This window comes from Zosterops lateralis, assembly GCF_965231275.1.
Source record: "Zosterops lateralis genome assembly, chromosome: 14".
Classification (NCBI taxonomy): Eukaryota; Metazoa; Chordata; class Aves; order Passeriformes; family Zosteropidae; genus Zosterops; species Zosterops lateralis.
This window is the reverse complement of record NC_139774.1, coordinates 8,277,374-8,293,986: the sequence shown is the minus strand read 5'-3', so window position 1 is coordinate 8,293,986 and position 16,613 is coordinate 8,277,374. Positions and strand designations below refer to the sequence as shown.

The 16,613-nt window shown below is 41.7% G+C and overlaps 1 protein-coding gene across 2 annotated transcripts in view; it reads left to right on the top strand.

Moving 5' to 3' along the window:
- FSTL4 (follistatin like 4) overlaps window positions 1-16,613 on the top strand; it is a 209,761-nt gene that overhangs the window by 100,133 nt on the left and 93,015 nt on the right. For both annotated transcript variants that reach the window (XM_083871698.1, XM_083871699.1), the window contains 2 exons: window positions 8,345-8,535; window positions 11,923-12,043. In XM_083871698.1, the coding sequence (XP_083727824.1) occupies window positions 8,345-8,535; window positions 11,923-12,043 (312 nt within the window). The remainder of the gene's footprint in view (window positions 1-8,344; window positions 8,536-11,922; window positions 12,044-16,613) is intronic.

The window sequence follows — 16,613 nt, the reverse complement described above, 5'->3', positions numbered from 1 at the left end:
TCGTGTGTTTTCCCACCTGCAGGCTTCCTCCTGCCTCCCTCCCTGGGGCTGCTCCTGCTCCCTTCCAGGCAGGACACAAATCTAGAACTTGCCTTTGGACTTGGCAAACCAAGTTGTAATTCTTGGGCTTCCCAAGAAAGGCTGAAAATTCATCCATCTCTTTCTGTGCATTTGGGGCTGAGGCATACGATTCATTTAGCTTTATTCAGTTTGGAAGGTAATTGTTTAAGGTAGGAATAGAGTTTTTGTTTATAGAACTGGGAATTAATATTCTCATGCTGTAAGTTTTTAATATATTTTTAAAACTCACAGAGTAATAGATGGGTGCTTTTTCTTGTAATAAAATGAAATATTGAAACAAATATACACTGAGGCAAGCTTTAACTCTTCCAGGTTGTAAATGTCTATTGTTTAATAGTATCTATTTCGTGGCATGTATTCCATTCCATTTCTGTGATAAATTTGGTGAGCTCCCAGTTGCTGCTAAATTATATATGGATACCTGATAAATGTACATCTTATTAGCTGAAACACATCCCTAAGATAAGCAAGTTAGTTTGGATTTTTATTGTTAATTGAATTTTTTCAGCAGAGGCTGAAAGGATGTTCATTTGCATGATGTTAAACATCTGCTCTTCTTAGCAGGAACTTCACCAGAGTTTCACTTAACCTGTAAATTCAAATCAGGAATTAAACAGGTACTCAGCCTTTGAGGAGCTTGACTGTGTGTAAAGGAGGCGGGCAGGCAATGCTGTGAGGAAACAGGATGTAATTAGCAGCGTTGCCTAAATGTCACATCTGTGGAGTGTGGCTTCCTCTGTGCACAGAGATGGTCTTCAGTGATGTTTGGAGACAGCAGAACACTCCCTGTGTTATTATCAGGTGTTATAGGAACACTGCAGTGTAATTGCTGCAGAACACAGCCTGGTGTTTTATAGGAAGCTTTCTCTGAATGATCAGAAGTTAAATGGTTGTTATCACAGATTTTTATATATTAAGATTTGGGTTGATTTCTCTGCCTCCTAAATTGGTTTGCTCAGACCTTATATAGAATCGTGGGATCATTAAGGTTTGTAAAGACCTCCAAGATCATAAAGTCCAACCTTCAGCCAAATATCCCTGTACCACTATCTTGTTGCAAAGTGCTACATCTGCTCATTTTTTTAACTCTTTCAGGGATGAGGATGCTGCCTTTTTCCTGAGCAGCCTGTTCCAAGGTTTAACCACTCTTCCAATGGAGATTTTTTTTTCCTAATATCCAACCTGTAGTATTTACAGCCTACAAAAATCAGAGCTGGGAAGATTCAAAACTCACAGATGTCTCTAAATTGGAAGAAATTCTCAGTTCCAAAAAGGTTTCTTGATGTTCTCCTCCTGCAGCTGCGCTTGGTCAGAGGAGTCTGTTCCTGTAAATCGTTGAGAAAAGCAGTTATTTTCTTCTTTCCAACCTCACAGGAAAATTGGGAGGAAAGTCCAGCCAAAGTCTCCATGCATGTGCAGAAACAAGCAATTAAAGGAAGAGGAAGATAGATAGAAAGAGACAGATAAAAAATTTGCATGGCAGAATGGGGATTTGCAAGAAGACCCCTGAAGAACTGAAGTCATCTTTAATTTTCCTGTCCCCATGTAAACTTACTCTGCTGAGTCAAACAGGCCATAAGGCAACAGATCATTGGGGTAAAGAGTTCACATAATGTCTCACTCGGGTTCAGCAGTCTGATGTTTTGGGATCACATTTGCGCTCTTCAGGCAACACTTCCATTTTGTGTGTAGGAAAACAGGCTGGTGCAGATGAGGAATTTTGCCATAAATGGCAAAAGAATTAAGGAGCCACACTCAGAAATGAATTCATAACATTTTAATTTAGTCATTTTGTGATCCTTCTTACAATGCCAGATAAAGCCTGAGTGAAACAAAATGAAAGGGCTGTTTTGAAAACAGAACTTTTCTCCAACCCCTTTAATTTTGTCTAGAAATGTTATTTTCAGTAACAATATCTTTTTTTGCCCTATAGATACGGATGAGAAAACAAATCTTAGTGCTCTCATCTCCTGCACTGAATTTCTTTCTGGACCTTGAAAACTGCCATAGGAACAGCTGAAAATAGTCAGCATGGTCTGAGAGGAACTGTCAAATAAAATGACACCTCTGATGCCTCCTGCCTTAGAAATGACACTCTTCAGCCTGCTCCAAACTGCTCTTTATTACCACATACCGTGGTGCCGAAGGGTTGCCTAGAAAATTAAGTGCCACTGGAGTTCCCCCTTCAGTGGTGGGTTGTTTGTGCTGGGTTGTTATTCTCCCCAGTGGGGACAGTGAGCAGCAGCACTGTCCTGCTGTGATGGGTGGATTGCAGGCAGGTGATGGTGGGATCCAGGAGCCAAATGGGGCTGGCAGCTCAGTGTGGGATGCTGGGTTGTTACGTCCTATCTCACCTGCAGTCGCTGATAACACGCTGGGTCTAATCCTGTGCTGGGAGTGGCAGCACAGCTGCAGATTTTAACAGGCTGGAGCCCAGATCTGAGAGCATATGGACTGGGTACCTTTTCTCCAGCTCTGTGGAGATGCCACTCAGGGGAAACTTCTGGAGAGTTTTTGAAGGGTCACAAGAAGTTTGAATCTCTTTGTATGTCTTCTGGTGTGTTTCTTGATAATCACACAGTCTGATATTTAGCCTGGATGCTAAAGGCTGCACAGCTTCTCTCAGGGATTTTAGGCAGAGCTGCAGGTGCCACCTGCTATCCTTGCAGCCCATGTAGTTTTGCTGGAAAATAGCTCAGGAATCAGTGGGACTCAAATCCTCTAAAGACTTCTGTGTGTGTTCAGGCTCACATCTGCTGTCAGGTGATCTGCACACCAAGGTCTCAGAGATTGGTGCTCTGTAGGTGTTATCAGATCATTTTTGAAATGTAAAGAAGTACTGACATTTTGAGTAATCATTGTATTGTAAGGCACCTTGCACGGTAATATTTCACTGGGAGATTAGTTTCCCCATCAAAGCAAGCTCTTCACTTCCTCATTTTATTTTTATTTTGTACCCTGCATTCCTTTGAAGGACACTTTCATCTCCAGCCTTGCTGTTCCTCTGTTACCTGCGTTTACTCAGAACTGGGTTGAAGATTGCTGTGGGATCCAAGTGTAAAAACCTGCAGCAATTCACAGAAACCAGGAGTAAAATTTTTAAAGAGGACAATTATTGAGGGAGCTGGATTAATGATCTGTCATCACAATTTAGCCACATTCACCGCTGACCTTTCACAGGGAGGATGCTCTTGATAAATGTAGATCATTACAGAGTTCTGACATAAAAACATAATGGCATTCTGTGTTTCTTGGCAGGCTGATCAATATTTTATCTGCCAAAGCATGCAGAAGTGCTAAACAGGATGAATTAAGTTGCTGCTGCAAAACAAGAAGCAGCATTGCTTGGAGTGAGCAGAGCACGTAAATTTGACAGTTATTTGCCACATTTTAGCAATCAGACCTTCATCTGCTGGATTTTTCTTTTACTTTCCTTCTGTCTTATTGTGTTTTTTTCCCTGTTTTTGTTGGGGTTTTTTTTCTTTGTTTGTTTTTATGTTTTTGGTTTTTTATTTTTTTAATTCAAAGTTAATTCAAAGTTTTATTTAATTCAAAGTTCCAGGCTTCACTGGGCTTGAAAATGCTCTAAACTGGTAAGAAGAGCTTGTTTCTTTGGAGCTCTTCCCCAGCATGAACAGGGAAATAATGGACTAGAGTTGAAGAATGAGTTTAGGGCATGACAGTATAGCAGTTTTAGCATGCAGAGTTTGTATGCATGTCTCTGTGTGTGTTGGTTCCCCAGCTGTGTGGTGGGGATGGTTCTGGGTGCACACAGAGGGGCAGCTGGCAGTACCACACAGGCACCTGGAACACATGTGGTGGCATTTCTGATTTAGAAACAGGGAAGGGAAGGAATGCTTCAAAACCCATCTCTGAAGAGCAGTGGGGGTCACTTAAGATGAGAAAATCCTGAGTTTGAAGGAATCCACAAGAATCATCAAGTCCAGCTCCTGACCCTGCACGAGATAACCCCAGAAATCCTACCTTGTGCCTGAGAGTATTGTCCAAGTGCTCCTTGAGTTCTGTCAGGCTGGTGCTGTGACCATTCCCTGTTGCAGTGACCAACTACCCTCTGGGGGAAGAACCTTTTCCTAACATCCAGCCTAAACCTCCTAATACAGGTTGCAATTGTGAGCTGAATCCAAGTCCCTGGGAGGCTCTAACAAGGAAACCAAGCTGAGAGACATCCATTAGTGAGACCTGCCAAGGAGAGCAGCCTGATATGAGATAAACTGCTAATGATGAGCTTGTGTTGCAAAGGAAATTGCTGTGGACAGTCAGCAGAGAGAGAGGAGAGTGGGGATGAGTGAGAGGGCAGACAGACAACTTTTCTCACATTCTTTTTGCTTAACAGTCATGTTTGTAATACCTGGCAGTACAGAACAAGAGGTGGCAGAACCCTAAAGAGACAGTATTTAGGAGATAAAGTTGGTAGATCCTTGGCACAGTGTAAGAAGATTACAGATGTCAGGACAGCAGGAGAGGGTAAGAGGGAAGGAGAGGAAATACAGAGCTTTACTCTCCAAGACCTATAAACCAGCTCAGTGTCAGCAGTCTCTAAGGAATTTAGGTTAAAAGATGAAATAATAATGCCTAGTAAATGAGAGGAAGGATCTTTGATGCAGAAGAATCTCGCTGTCTTTGGTATTGGCTTTCCAGATGTTTCAAGTGGCCTGAATGTGTCTCCTCTGTATCTTGGCTGAGCAGGCAGTGTCTTTTCTAGGATGCTCCCAGCATTCATGTCTGGTTGCTGAAGTGCCTTAATTTGTTTGAAATAAATAGCATTAGGTCTGGGTTGTGCAGCAGCACATCAGCTCAGACATCCCAAATACAGATACTTTCTGAGCCAACACTTTGGCCAGACTTAGTATAAAGTTATAGTTTCGGGTCAGAGTACTCAACTAACCTGGAGAAGTTTTCCTTCTGTTCTTACACTACATTAAGAATAAATAAATAAATTATACATATGTACTTACATGCATATATCTATTACAGTTGTAGTGCATTTTTCTATTGATCTTTCAGTTCAGTCAAAGGAACAAATTATCAGTCTCACACCCTGGGACAGAACTCTATTGCTTTTACTTCTTGTGTGCTGCTAAACAGCTCAGCACTGCTGGGCTCTGCCCAAGTGCTTCTGCATCACTGCAGCCCTCAGATGTCTGGCATGTCAGGGAAAATGTGCAAAGGTGTGAGACCCATGCAGTCTGTCACATCCACACTGTGGAGAGAGCCTTGGGATCCACTTCCAACAGAGCTGGAGAGTGTGATTTTCTCCAGAAGGAAGTGAAGGTAATGAAATTTTGGGCCAGATTTGACAGGGGTCAGAAGCACCTTCTGACTTTGTGCCTGCAGCATATGTTAGCAACATGTGAAACTGGACTTATTTTTTAAATAAGAGACACAATTGTCTTACTGCTGGTTTTCTTTGAAGTGTTCACCATGGACTGGCCTCACCCTGCTGTGCAGGATGGGGGTCTGCTGGATCCATGACCCTGAACATAGCAACAGTGTGATGGGGAAAACTGTATTTTGAGTTTATAGCAGGATTTGGGAATTGCAGTCACCAGCTGTCACCAGCTCTGCCCTTCTGTGTTTTGCTTTATTTCACTCTTAGTGCCCATCACACTTGCCTGGAAGCTGCAGCATGGCTGTGACCCCCCAAAAGGGCACATTTACCTTGGGCTGGCTTGCAGCCCAGATCAGCCTGTAGTTTTTTAAGAAGAGCAGTTTTGTGGTGGCTTTGTTTTCTGAGCATGGAAGAATCCAGGAGGGTTGTAATTCAGTGAAAGGAGATCACTGTCTCCTGGCTCACACCGTGCCTGAGGGAACTGGAGGGTTCAGCCTGAGAAAAGGGGGCACAGGGAGACTGTCTCACTCTCTATAACAGGTTTCTCTAAAATTACTTGAAAGACAGTTGTAGCCAAGAGAGTCAATCTTTTCTCCCAAGTAGTAAATGACAGGATGAGATGAAATGGCTTCAAGTTGTACTAGGGGAAGCTTAGGTTGAGTATTAGGAAAAAATTCTTCACTGAAAGGATTGACTCCATCCTGCCCAGGCTCGTGGTGGAGTCCTCATCCCTGCAAGTGTGAAAAAAACCCCCTGTAGCTGTGACACTTGGGGACATGGGTTAGTGCTGGGCTCAAGGGAGGAAGGCTAGGAAAGCCTTGCCCAGGTAACAGCAAATATCTGTAAAAAGAAGTCCCAGCTGCTGAAAACAAAACTTCTGGAGGGTATAAAGGAAGAACTGCTTTGGCATGTCCTTGTGGGGAGCACAAGTGTAAGTGGGTCAGCCCACCCAGGTGTCACCATGAGCGTTTCCATCGTTTTCCCTATCCTCATTAGCCTTAGATACATTTCTGGGATTAACTTTTGACTGAAAATAAAATTCCAGCTCAGAGAAAAAATATTATTGCAGTAGCTAAAACAGTATTTACAACAGAATAGCTTGATTAAATGGATACAGTAATCAGGTTTTCTCTTAAATAAGCTGGTGATTGAATGAAAAAAAATCATACTGCTTTCATAAACCATCAAATGACATGGTTGGGAGTAAAGAAGTCAAAAATAATAAACACAACTAATAGTAGCAGGATAGCCTTGTTTTTTCTGTAAAACAAGACTGATCCCAAGTGGGACTCGGTGCTTTTTGGAGATTATTTAGAGGGAAGGAAAAATTTATCAGCTGCTTAATATCCCAGAGCAGCAAGAAGCTCTCCAAACTGGGAGGTGGGCCTGAGTTCAGGGTAGGAAATAAGCCTTGTCTTGCAGTTCTTGTTCATGTAGCAGGAGGGTACTGACCTGACTGGTGAGCACATGTTCAGCCTCTGTGTCCTCTCTCACCTTCTCAAGTCATGATGCTTTTGAAGTTGTGAGCACAAAATATGAAGGGTGAAAAAAAAAACTTGACAGTAGATGGGTTTGCTATCAGAGAAATGCCTCCCACCTGGAATTTTAATTGGGTTTTGGTTGGAGTGGGACCAAGAGGTCCAAAATGTTGCAGCTCAGCAAGAAAAGGACAGGAACATTAGCTGTCAATGTGCCAGAGTATTCTGTTAGTTTTCAGAGGAATAATGTTTAGAGTCTTTAGGGAACTGATCTACAAGGGTATTGTACCTTAAACTGAGGTGGGACCATGTTCTCTTAGTTTTAAGATTAAATCTTAGATTTCATCCAACAAGATCAGTGATGGGATTTAAAAGAAAAACTTTGTTTTAAAACCAGTATTGCAGAGAGTAAGGCTATTTACATTATAGGGAAATTATATTATAGACATAAGGACATCTGAGGGGAACAGCTGAAGGGTTGATGCTGGTGGTGGGGTGTGGTTGGTACCCACAGAGTGTGGGACAGCTGAAGCCTGAGGGTGCTCCAGGGTCTGCTCCAAGGCTCCTGCAGGGCACTAGCCACTGTGCTCTGCACTAAAGCAAACAGATGTGCACAAAAAGACAGTTGCCATTTCTCATTCTGCTGAGCTCTGCCAGAAAACAGATGAGCAGAAAAGGCTCATATCTTATATCACTTTGGGCATTTCCTTGAGGAGGAGAAGAGCTGTGGGACAACTGGATGCTGCGGGCACAGTGTGAGCTTTTAGGGTCAGGAGGGTTCAATCTGATTTCTTTAGTCAAGCCAGAGTCACTTCAGGGACAGCGGCTTGAGGGCTTTTCCCTGATAATAACCTTTTTCCCTGCTCAGGGGCAGGACAGTGTTTATTTCAGCCTGCAGCAGGGTGATGAGAGCAGGCACTAGTGCCCCACAGCTGCAGGCGCTCCCCACAACTTTCTGCCCTCATTGTCCTTCTTCTGGCCTTCTGCTACTCCAGGCTGCCTCTAAGGATTCCTTAAGATCAGCCCCATGTTTGACATAGGGTGACACTCTGAGGTGCCATTTACATTAGTGGAAATTCCTCAACATCATCTTCCCCAGGTTTATTTTTTTTTTTTTACTTTATGGGATAAATTTATTCATACAGAAAAGCATAAAGCCAATTTAATATTTGTGGGAGTTACAAAACTGAGTGTGGAAGTCTGTAACTGAGGCCCTATAAAATCTGGAAGGTAACATGCTGGTATCCCCAACAGCAGGATTTAGAAAACCTGCCAGCTATTACAAAAGGTAACGACTACGGGAGCTCCTCCAGCGCAGAGTTGAGTGGAGCTGAATGTGCAGACATATGTGCCTAATTTTTCCCTTTAGCACCTCAGTCCTTTGAAAAGATCCAGGTAAATGCACATGGTCCAGTAATGCTGTCCTGTCTCTCAGGTGACAGCTGCACCATGGCAGACTACAGCCGGCTGAAAAGCATCCTGCTGGACCTGCAGGCTCGGCGGCAGAGCCCGCCCAGCAGCCTGGCCAGGGACAAAACAGCCCAGAAACGATTCCTCATTGAAGAGCTCTTCAAGCACCTGGATCTGAACAGTGATGGGCACCTCAGCAGCTCTGAACTGGCTCAGGTGGGTTCATTGTTCAGTGAAAATGGAATTATGAAGTGGATTTTCATCCGAAGTGTGAATTGAATGTAACACGGCAGCACTCAGGTGGGAATGGTCATTTGTGCCTGTCCAGTCAGCAGCAGGTAAAGGAGGAAAATCTAACACAGTCAAGGAGTCTCTCTCTGCATCTCCCAGGAGTCAGAGTTATCTCAAACATTTGAAGCTCAACTCTAAACAAAAAAAAAAAAAAGGCAGTTTTCCAGCCCATCTATGCTCCTTGGAATAGATAATAATCCTTGCTCTGCTAGCTGACATCTTCTGAAGTATTTCCAGCTAGCCAGCTTGGGGAGAATTAATTTCAATTTTTTAGAGGCATGTAAGTTAGGCAGGAATCTCTCAATTCTTCTCCCCGCCTTCTGGACTGTGCATTAGCATAGAGTAATGTGACAGCAAAGTGGAATGTTTTTCAACAGGTTTATTGTCCTAAAATCCCTGGGCAGATGCTGCAATGTTGATTAGCAAAAATTGATAGAAAAGGTAAGATCTTGAAAAAAACTGTTATTTCTAATTTCAGACATGCTGTGCTGTTAGAATTAATTTCATTGGTAAAGTGAACCAAACAGCCATCCTGGGCACTCTGTCTGGGTATTCTGTGTCCCCAACTTGCTCTTTGCACATCCAGACCTGGGAAAACAGTCCTGTAAAATGTCTTTTCCATTTCAATATGTCATCCAGGAGAAGAATTAGAAGCAAGTGCCTTTTAAGAGCCCTTTGGAAGCCAGTCCTATCTGGGACCTATTCCAGTTTCCAAAGCTGTTCCTTCATAGAATTATGGAATGGTTTGGGTGGGAAGGGACTTTAAAGCTTATCTCATCCCAACCCCTGCCATGGGAAGGGACACCTGCCACCAGACCAGGTTGTTCAGGGTAAGTTCACCCTTGAGTGTCTCCTCTGCACTCTTTCTTCCCAGGAACACAGAGCGTGTTGCAGGCACGAGCCTGCTCCTCCCTGAGCTCACTCCTCTCCAGGACAGTTTTGTGCTGCATTTTAGTCCTCAGGCTGTTGACAGGATGCTTGATCCTTTCCACACAATGCAAAGTGTCAGTGTAAATTCCCTTAGATCTCAGTGCTATGAATATATGCAATATTTCCTCTGAGGGCAATGATTTTTTCATAAAGACATGGTAGCTATAAGAAAGCACTTTTATCTGAATTCAAAGCCAGCTTTTACATAGTGGCGTCTAAGTGTCTGTTCTACTCTCCAATTTTTTTTGCCCTTTGTACATGAAGCTTATTTTACTGGGATTTTAAAACTCTCCTGGAAATCAAGTTTTGGCAGCCTGCAAGCACTTGTTACTGCAAAGGAGCACAGACAGTGTTGTAAGGTCTGCCTCAAAGTTCCTCTGGGCTTTGTTTGCAGATGTGCCTGGAGCCCAGGTCTCTCTCACAAGTGCAGGCACAAGCATTGGCTACTCTTATTTTAATTCTTCTCACTATTATAAAAATCAGTAAATGTGCCTGAACATCTGGAGCCCACTACAGTTTGATGGGCCAGAATAAGTTCAGCCTCAGTCAGGAGCCCTCTCACCCACACAATTTTCCACACAATCTGGCCACCAGCATGGCTGAACTGACAGTGGGATCACCTCTCAGAAGATAAAATATTGCCTTTTAATGCACAATTTAGATAAGCCATGAGTGCTTTTAATCCTGAGCTGAGTGGTTCTGGTCTTGGGCCCCTTGGCTGAGTCCCAGCCAGGCTGGGCACACATCTGTGGGGCAGCTCTGGGCTCTCACAGCAGCAGGATTCACAGTTTATTTGTAGCATGACAATTTTTTATTTTTCTCTTTAACGAGATTATTTTATGTGCTCTTACAAAACAGGTTTATCCACCCAGGTTTCAAGGGACTTTTTTTTAGGTAATGAGCAATTTTTAATTACCCAGGTTATAGTCTTAACAGAACCATTCTTACCTCCTTCTTAGGTAGATTTGTGATTGATTTGCATTAGCTGTCTATTTTGAAGCTCTCTGCAACTTTAAATTTCCCCTAGTGAGGGGAATTTCATTGCCCATGGGCAGAGGAAGCTGAGCCAAACATGATGCAGTGAGATCTTGTTCCCTCTGACTGCTGGATGAGCTGGTGCCTTTGCTTTGTTTTATTTAAAAGAAAAATAGTCTCTCGAGCACTATAACCTTGTCTGCAAGCAAAACCTCAAGGCAGGTAACTTGCACTGCTGCAGTAAAAAGTAATTTTTAAGACCTGGAGGTGGATCTTTAGGAAGCTCATTGCAGAGGGATTCACCCCAAAGGAGAGTCTCTCTAGAGAGGATGGTCCTTCATTGATGCAGCACCCATTTGTTTGTTCTCCACAATAGAATTGCTTTGAGCAAAACAGTGGCAACAAATGGCCCATCCCCTTCTATTTAGAGCTGGTTTGCCTCCTGTCTGCTGGTAGACTCTATCCAGTATTTTCCCTCTGGACCCAACAGAGAAATTCCCATGAAGTTTTGCAACCATGGATATATAAGGCTATTAACAATTGTGGTAATGGGAGTGTTATTTCCATTTAAATCTTTAATGTATTTTAAAGTCAGATTCATAGGTCTACTAAGTGTGTCACAGCTGAAGTGTTTTCCACTGTTTTTTCTCCCTGACGTTAAATCAAAAGAACTAGTAAAAACTTGTCAGTCTTATGAAAAGTTAATCAATTTTCTATACAAAGGGTAGACAGAGGGAAATTTCTGTCTTTAGAGGATTGATCTTGGAAGTTATGGTTGATCTCACTTTTATTGAATATTTTTTACTTGCTAGGTGAAGGGTCATTTTTTAAGCATTATTACTTTAAATTGCTTCAACATAATGGGTCAAGACTAGAATAGTAAATAAAATGGTCCCTGATCCACAAGAAAAAGCTTTCCTGTCTGGAAGATGCAACAGTTCAGCAGTTTTCTTCATGTTCTACAATAAATTTAGAGCAGCCAAATGAAATGTTGAAAAAACAAAAGCAAACTGTCAGGGGTAGGAAAAGCACATTAGTGTTGGGTGCACCATCCACTGTTGTCTGTTCTAGTCCTAATATCAGGGAATACAATTTTGTCCTTACTTAGAGAGGAGAAAGGAGAAGCAGACTTTCCTTTTCCTGACTGAATATTTATTTTTCATTCCGTTTTCAAAATGAAAATGCATTTCTGTCCTGCTGGTAAAGGAAGGGGCTCTTCAGTCAATGGCCCATGAAGTGCTGCAGGAATATGAATATCTTGATAGAAAGCAAATATGTAATGATAGATATGACAATCTATCTATCTATGGCCCCAAAGGTAATTTCATAGAAAATCTGCCGGGTGAGTCAGGCCAGCAGTGTGTAACATTACCTTACATGTAAGGTTACCTGTTCTCTTTGTTACAGCTAATGAAGAAGGAGGAACTGAGAGATGATTTACTGGGTTGTACCCTTGAAGACCTTCTCCAGTTTGATGATTACAATAATGACGGGCGCCTGACCCTGCAGGAGCTCTACACAGCCTTCCGTGAGTCCCTGCTTTGGTCTGCCCTGGGTGTTTGGAGCATGGGAATGTCTGTGAGGGCACTGTTGTCTTCCTAGACATGGTCAGGGAAGATGATCCCTTTTTTGTCTTTATTGTCATGAAAACTCTTTGGAAGGCTTATTTCCAAAGGTGTCTTCTGTGCTCCACAGCGTGAGCATGAAGCAGGAGGTTGGTACAGGTGTATCATGTTTATTCTTTTCTTCTGTGTTTTGTTGAGCTTCTTGTTGATGGCAGGGGAGAGATGGTGGCCTGGCCAAGGTCTGTAGCCCTGAGTCTGTAGTTTGATTAACTCTAAAAAAACAAGATGGAAACCTGTCCAAAGGTCCTGTGGTAATATGAGCTAGATTGCTGTGGGGAAGGTGTTTACTGAATATTTTTTCTGGGAATTATGTTTTCTACATTTTGTTTTCATGTTAATGACTGTATTAGAGTGTGCAATCGTGATACAAATCTCAGCATCCTGTGCAAGGATCTGGGGATCTTAGAGCTACTTAAACAGCGGGATATAATAAATACTTCTGTTATCCCATTTATCTTCATAAATTTCTTTATGTGTTCTTGCTTTAAGTTAATAATTTGTTGAAGTCCTTCCCTGGAAAAAGCCCACACCATCTCCTTCATCTGGGTGGTAGAAAGTTGTATTGTTGCCCATTCCTTCGGGATACTAAAGAAAAGGGAAATGGGCAGGGTTATTCAGTAATCAGGATAGTGAGCTACAGAGAACTTGGGTGTGGTTAAGATATTGTGGCTAAAACTGTAGCAGGATTCAACCTTTGACTCCATTGAGTGCAGGGGAAGTGCCACTAACAAGCTGGTTACCTCTTAAGCAGGATTCTTTTCTAAAGAGAGTAGTGTCTGTTTTCTTGATTTACAGCTTTTCATTAAAAAAAAACAATTTAGATAATAATCACATAGTGGTTTGGATTGGAAGGGACCTTAAAGATTATCAAGTTCCATCCCCCTGCATGGACAAGGACACCTGGCATTAAACCAGGTCACTCCATGTCCCATCCAAGCTGGCTTTGAACTTCCAGGGATGGGGCAGCCACAGCTTCTCTGGGCAACCTGTGCCAGGGCCTCACCTTCCCTAACAGGGGAGAATTTCTTCATAAAATATCCAATCTAGCCCTGTGCTCTATCAGTTTGAAGCCATTCCCCCTTGTTCTATCATACCATGCCCTTGTCAAAACTCCCTTTTTAGCTCTCCTATAGGCCACCTTTAAATATTGGAAAGCTGTTTAAAGTGCTTTAAGATTAGCCCCAGCTGTCACCATGGACCTGTTTGAACCACACATGCATTTAATTCAACACAGCAGATATACAGTAAAACATAAAAATTCATACATTAAGAAGGCATAAAGTGTATTAACCCAGCTATAAAGGCTTGACACGCAGTTATTTGGGAGTGTATTCGGATCAATAGGTTCTCAAAGTCACATCAACTTAAACCTAAATTCCAAGAATTATTTCTGTGGGTTTTGGTTCAGTGAATTTTAAGTAGGCAATGAAACTAAGACAAGTACAAAATATTAACCAATTAATAGTGATAGTATTGATAAACTGCAAAACTATGGTAAAAAAACACAAGGTGTAACAATGACTGTTTGTCAAAGGAATGTTGTATCTGAACAAAATTGCTCACCATCTGAAGCTGAAAACCAGACTGACTTCTCAATTTTCAGTTTTCCCAGAATCCCGACTTTTATCAAGAGCAGGTAATGGCTCATCAGCTTTTAATTTAAAACCAAGGTTATTGCTTGCAACTTTTGAAATTTTGGGGAACCTGGAAGCAAATTTAGTGCTGGCTGAAGTATATTTTTTCCCTTTACTTTATTAAATGATGTAGGAAAAAAATAATCTCAAAAATACCTTAAACACTTAAGGGCACACTTTGGTTTATGAAAATTTTGTTTATAAGATTTCTGCTTTGTTATGAGTTAGAATTTGGCTTACAGCAGTAATTTAAAGGTACAACATCCTGCACATTTCCCCTATTTTTTTGCCTAATAAAAGGATGTTTTTGTTGCTTGAAGTTCACCCAAGCCATGAATTGTGGCTGCCACAGGCTGGCAGTAAGATTTGGGCACTGCTGCTGAGCAAGCTGAGTAACATAATTACCAGAATTCAGTGACATCAGAAAGTCTCAATCTAATTTATCCTCTCAGAAACTCTGTCACATCTGTTTTGGTGCCCTGTGCTCCGGTGGAGTGTCGCAGTGTTGGAAAGGTTTGAAAATGACCTTGATAATGTGAAGAGCTTCCCAATTTGACATTCTTGTGCTGTGTTGGAAGATGCATTTCATTTTAGAGAGTCTTGTGGCCTTGTTGTGATTCACAGAGCTACAAAATGGCCTCTTTCTCTCACTCCAAGTGTGTCTCTTGCTTTCCCTTGACCCATCCTCTCTCTCTGAGACCCTCAGGGACCCAAAGGTTATTTTTCTTTCCCATCATGGGGATCATTTGTAAATAAATGAGAAGTGCATGGATGAGAGAAATCCAGAGTCTTACATTTTCTGAAATGTGTTTTTACCAGTACAAGCTGTACGTCTAATAGGTGCTGGTTTTAATCATATCTTCTAACCATGCTAATAACTTTCATACATGTTTTAATGCACAGTTTTGGATTACGGACAAAAATAGAGGCCTTCCTTCTAAACTTACCATCTTTCTTCTGATTTTCTGAAAGTTCTTTTGTTCCTTAATCCTAAGAATAGAACTGCTAAAAGTTTTCTTGCATCTATGATGTGGAAATATCTGTTAACACAGGGTTAAAGTGTCAACTCTTCAAATTGCCTTAATCATGCACAAGTAGTGCATAAGACAGATGAAACACTCTCCTGGTAGCTCTGGTAAGAACCACTTGTAGGTGTCTTCTAAGTCCTCATTAATAAATTTTTATTAGATAAGGAGTCTCAGAACCATAATTAAAAAATAATTTTTAATATGATTGATCTTGAGATTTTTCACATGCCAAAAATAGAGTACTAGAATGATTATTTGTCTGTTGTCTTTTCTTTAAGTTGTCACAAAGATTCAATACATGACTAATAAATGAAAGGCTTACTTGTCATAAGAGCTGAAGCAGTGCATGCATCTAATTAATCAGCATGGAGATGGGCTGGTGAGTTGGCAAGCACATCACCCAGCTGAGTCATACTTTTAAGAATGCTCAGATGGGTGGTTTTGGATATAACTTCTGGCACTGTATCTGACTGGACGTCATTAGAATGAGGCACGACACTTCTGGCATTCCTGTTGTCTTCCCTAATGGGCAAGTGGCAGGTTGGCAGATGTGAAAGCCCAACTTAAGAAAAAAACTCTGTGTAATCTTCTAGATCTGTATCATCATCATCATCAATATGGACAGGTCAATTTGTAATACAGATAATTGAGGGAGAGGGAAAAGATGCATTCCATCAAAATGCCCTTATCCTGTCAACATTGTTTAGCTAATAAGGAGTTATTAAACCAACAATAAAATCCCCTTAAATTCTAGATCATGGCCCATTAAAGTACTCTCCTGATGTCATAGCTGGACTAAAGCAACCTACAAAGGAAGTTTGAAAGAAAAACACTGATTTGTTATTTTTCAGTCCAGTCATTATTTTCCATGGTCTATTGCATATAAGTTACATGTAGACAGAAAATTGTTGTTTCTGTAAGATGAGAGGCATGTCATCTATGGATATATTGCTATCTAAAGAACACAAGTAGGGACATTTTTCATGCAGGAATGAATGCAGCAGCAGCTGCAGGATTAATGTGTTCATCTCTTAACTCCAGTTAAGGAGTATAAGACAATGGTTTTCTTTCCTCCCTGATTCTGCTTTAGGTCAAATTTTCCCTTTTTTAATATGTCCTTAATATTAACAAAAAAAAAAAAAAAAAAAAAAAAAAAAAAAAAAAAAAAACACCACAAGGAAGAAATATGAAAATGAGATATATATCCACTTTCAGCAGGGGGTCAGGGAAATGCTGGATAACAGCCAGGGAGGGTGGATGGTGCCAGCCCTGGGGCCTGGGGCTCTCCCAGCACCACCAGGGAGTGGGAGACCAGAGTGAATTTGAATGAACTGGGTGAAAAAATTAATTGAGAGCCTAGTCTGGGCATGTGTGTCAGGTAAATCACTGCCAATGCAGAGAAGCAGTGTTGGACTGGCTCCAGATTTGCTGCAGTGATCCTAAAATCTCCAGGACTTGTATTCCTCACAGCTGTGTGTTGTGGAGAAGGGAGCAATCCATTCCTGATTCCTCCACCGTCCTCCAGAGGCTCATTAGAAGTGTGGAGTATAAAACAGATTTATTTTTGAGCTGTGCATGTTTCTGATTCACTAGAAACTACTTTAGGGCAGAGCTTTTAATTGTCCCAAAATTGTGGGGATTGGTCCTGACTGGGAAAAAGCAAAGCTCCATGAATGAAACATAAGAAGGGGATTATGGGGTCAAGTGGGAGAGGAAGATGTTCAGTGAGGAAGAAGCTTTCAGCAGGGTACCTGTTCTTGGTAGATATACCAGCATATCCAACTCTGTGGTCACATAAATAACAAAGGGGT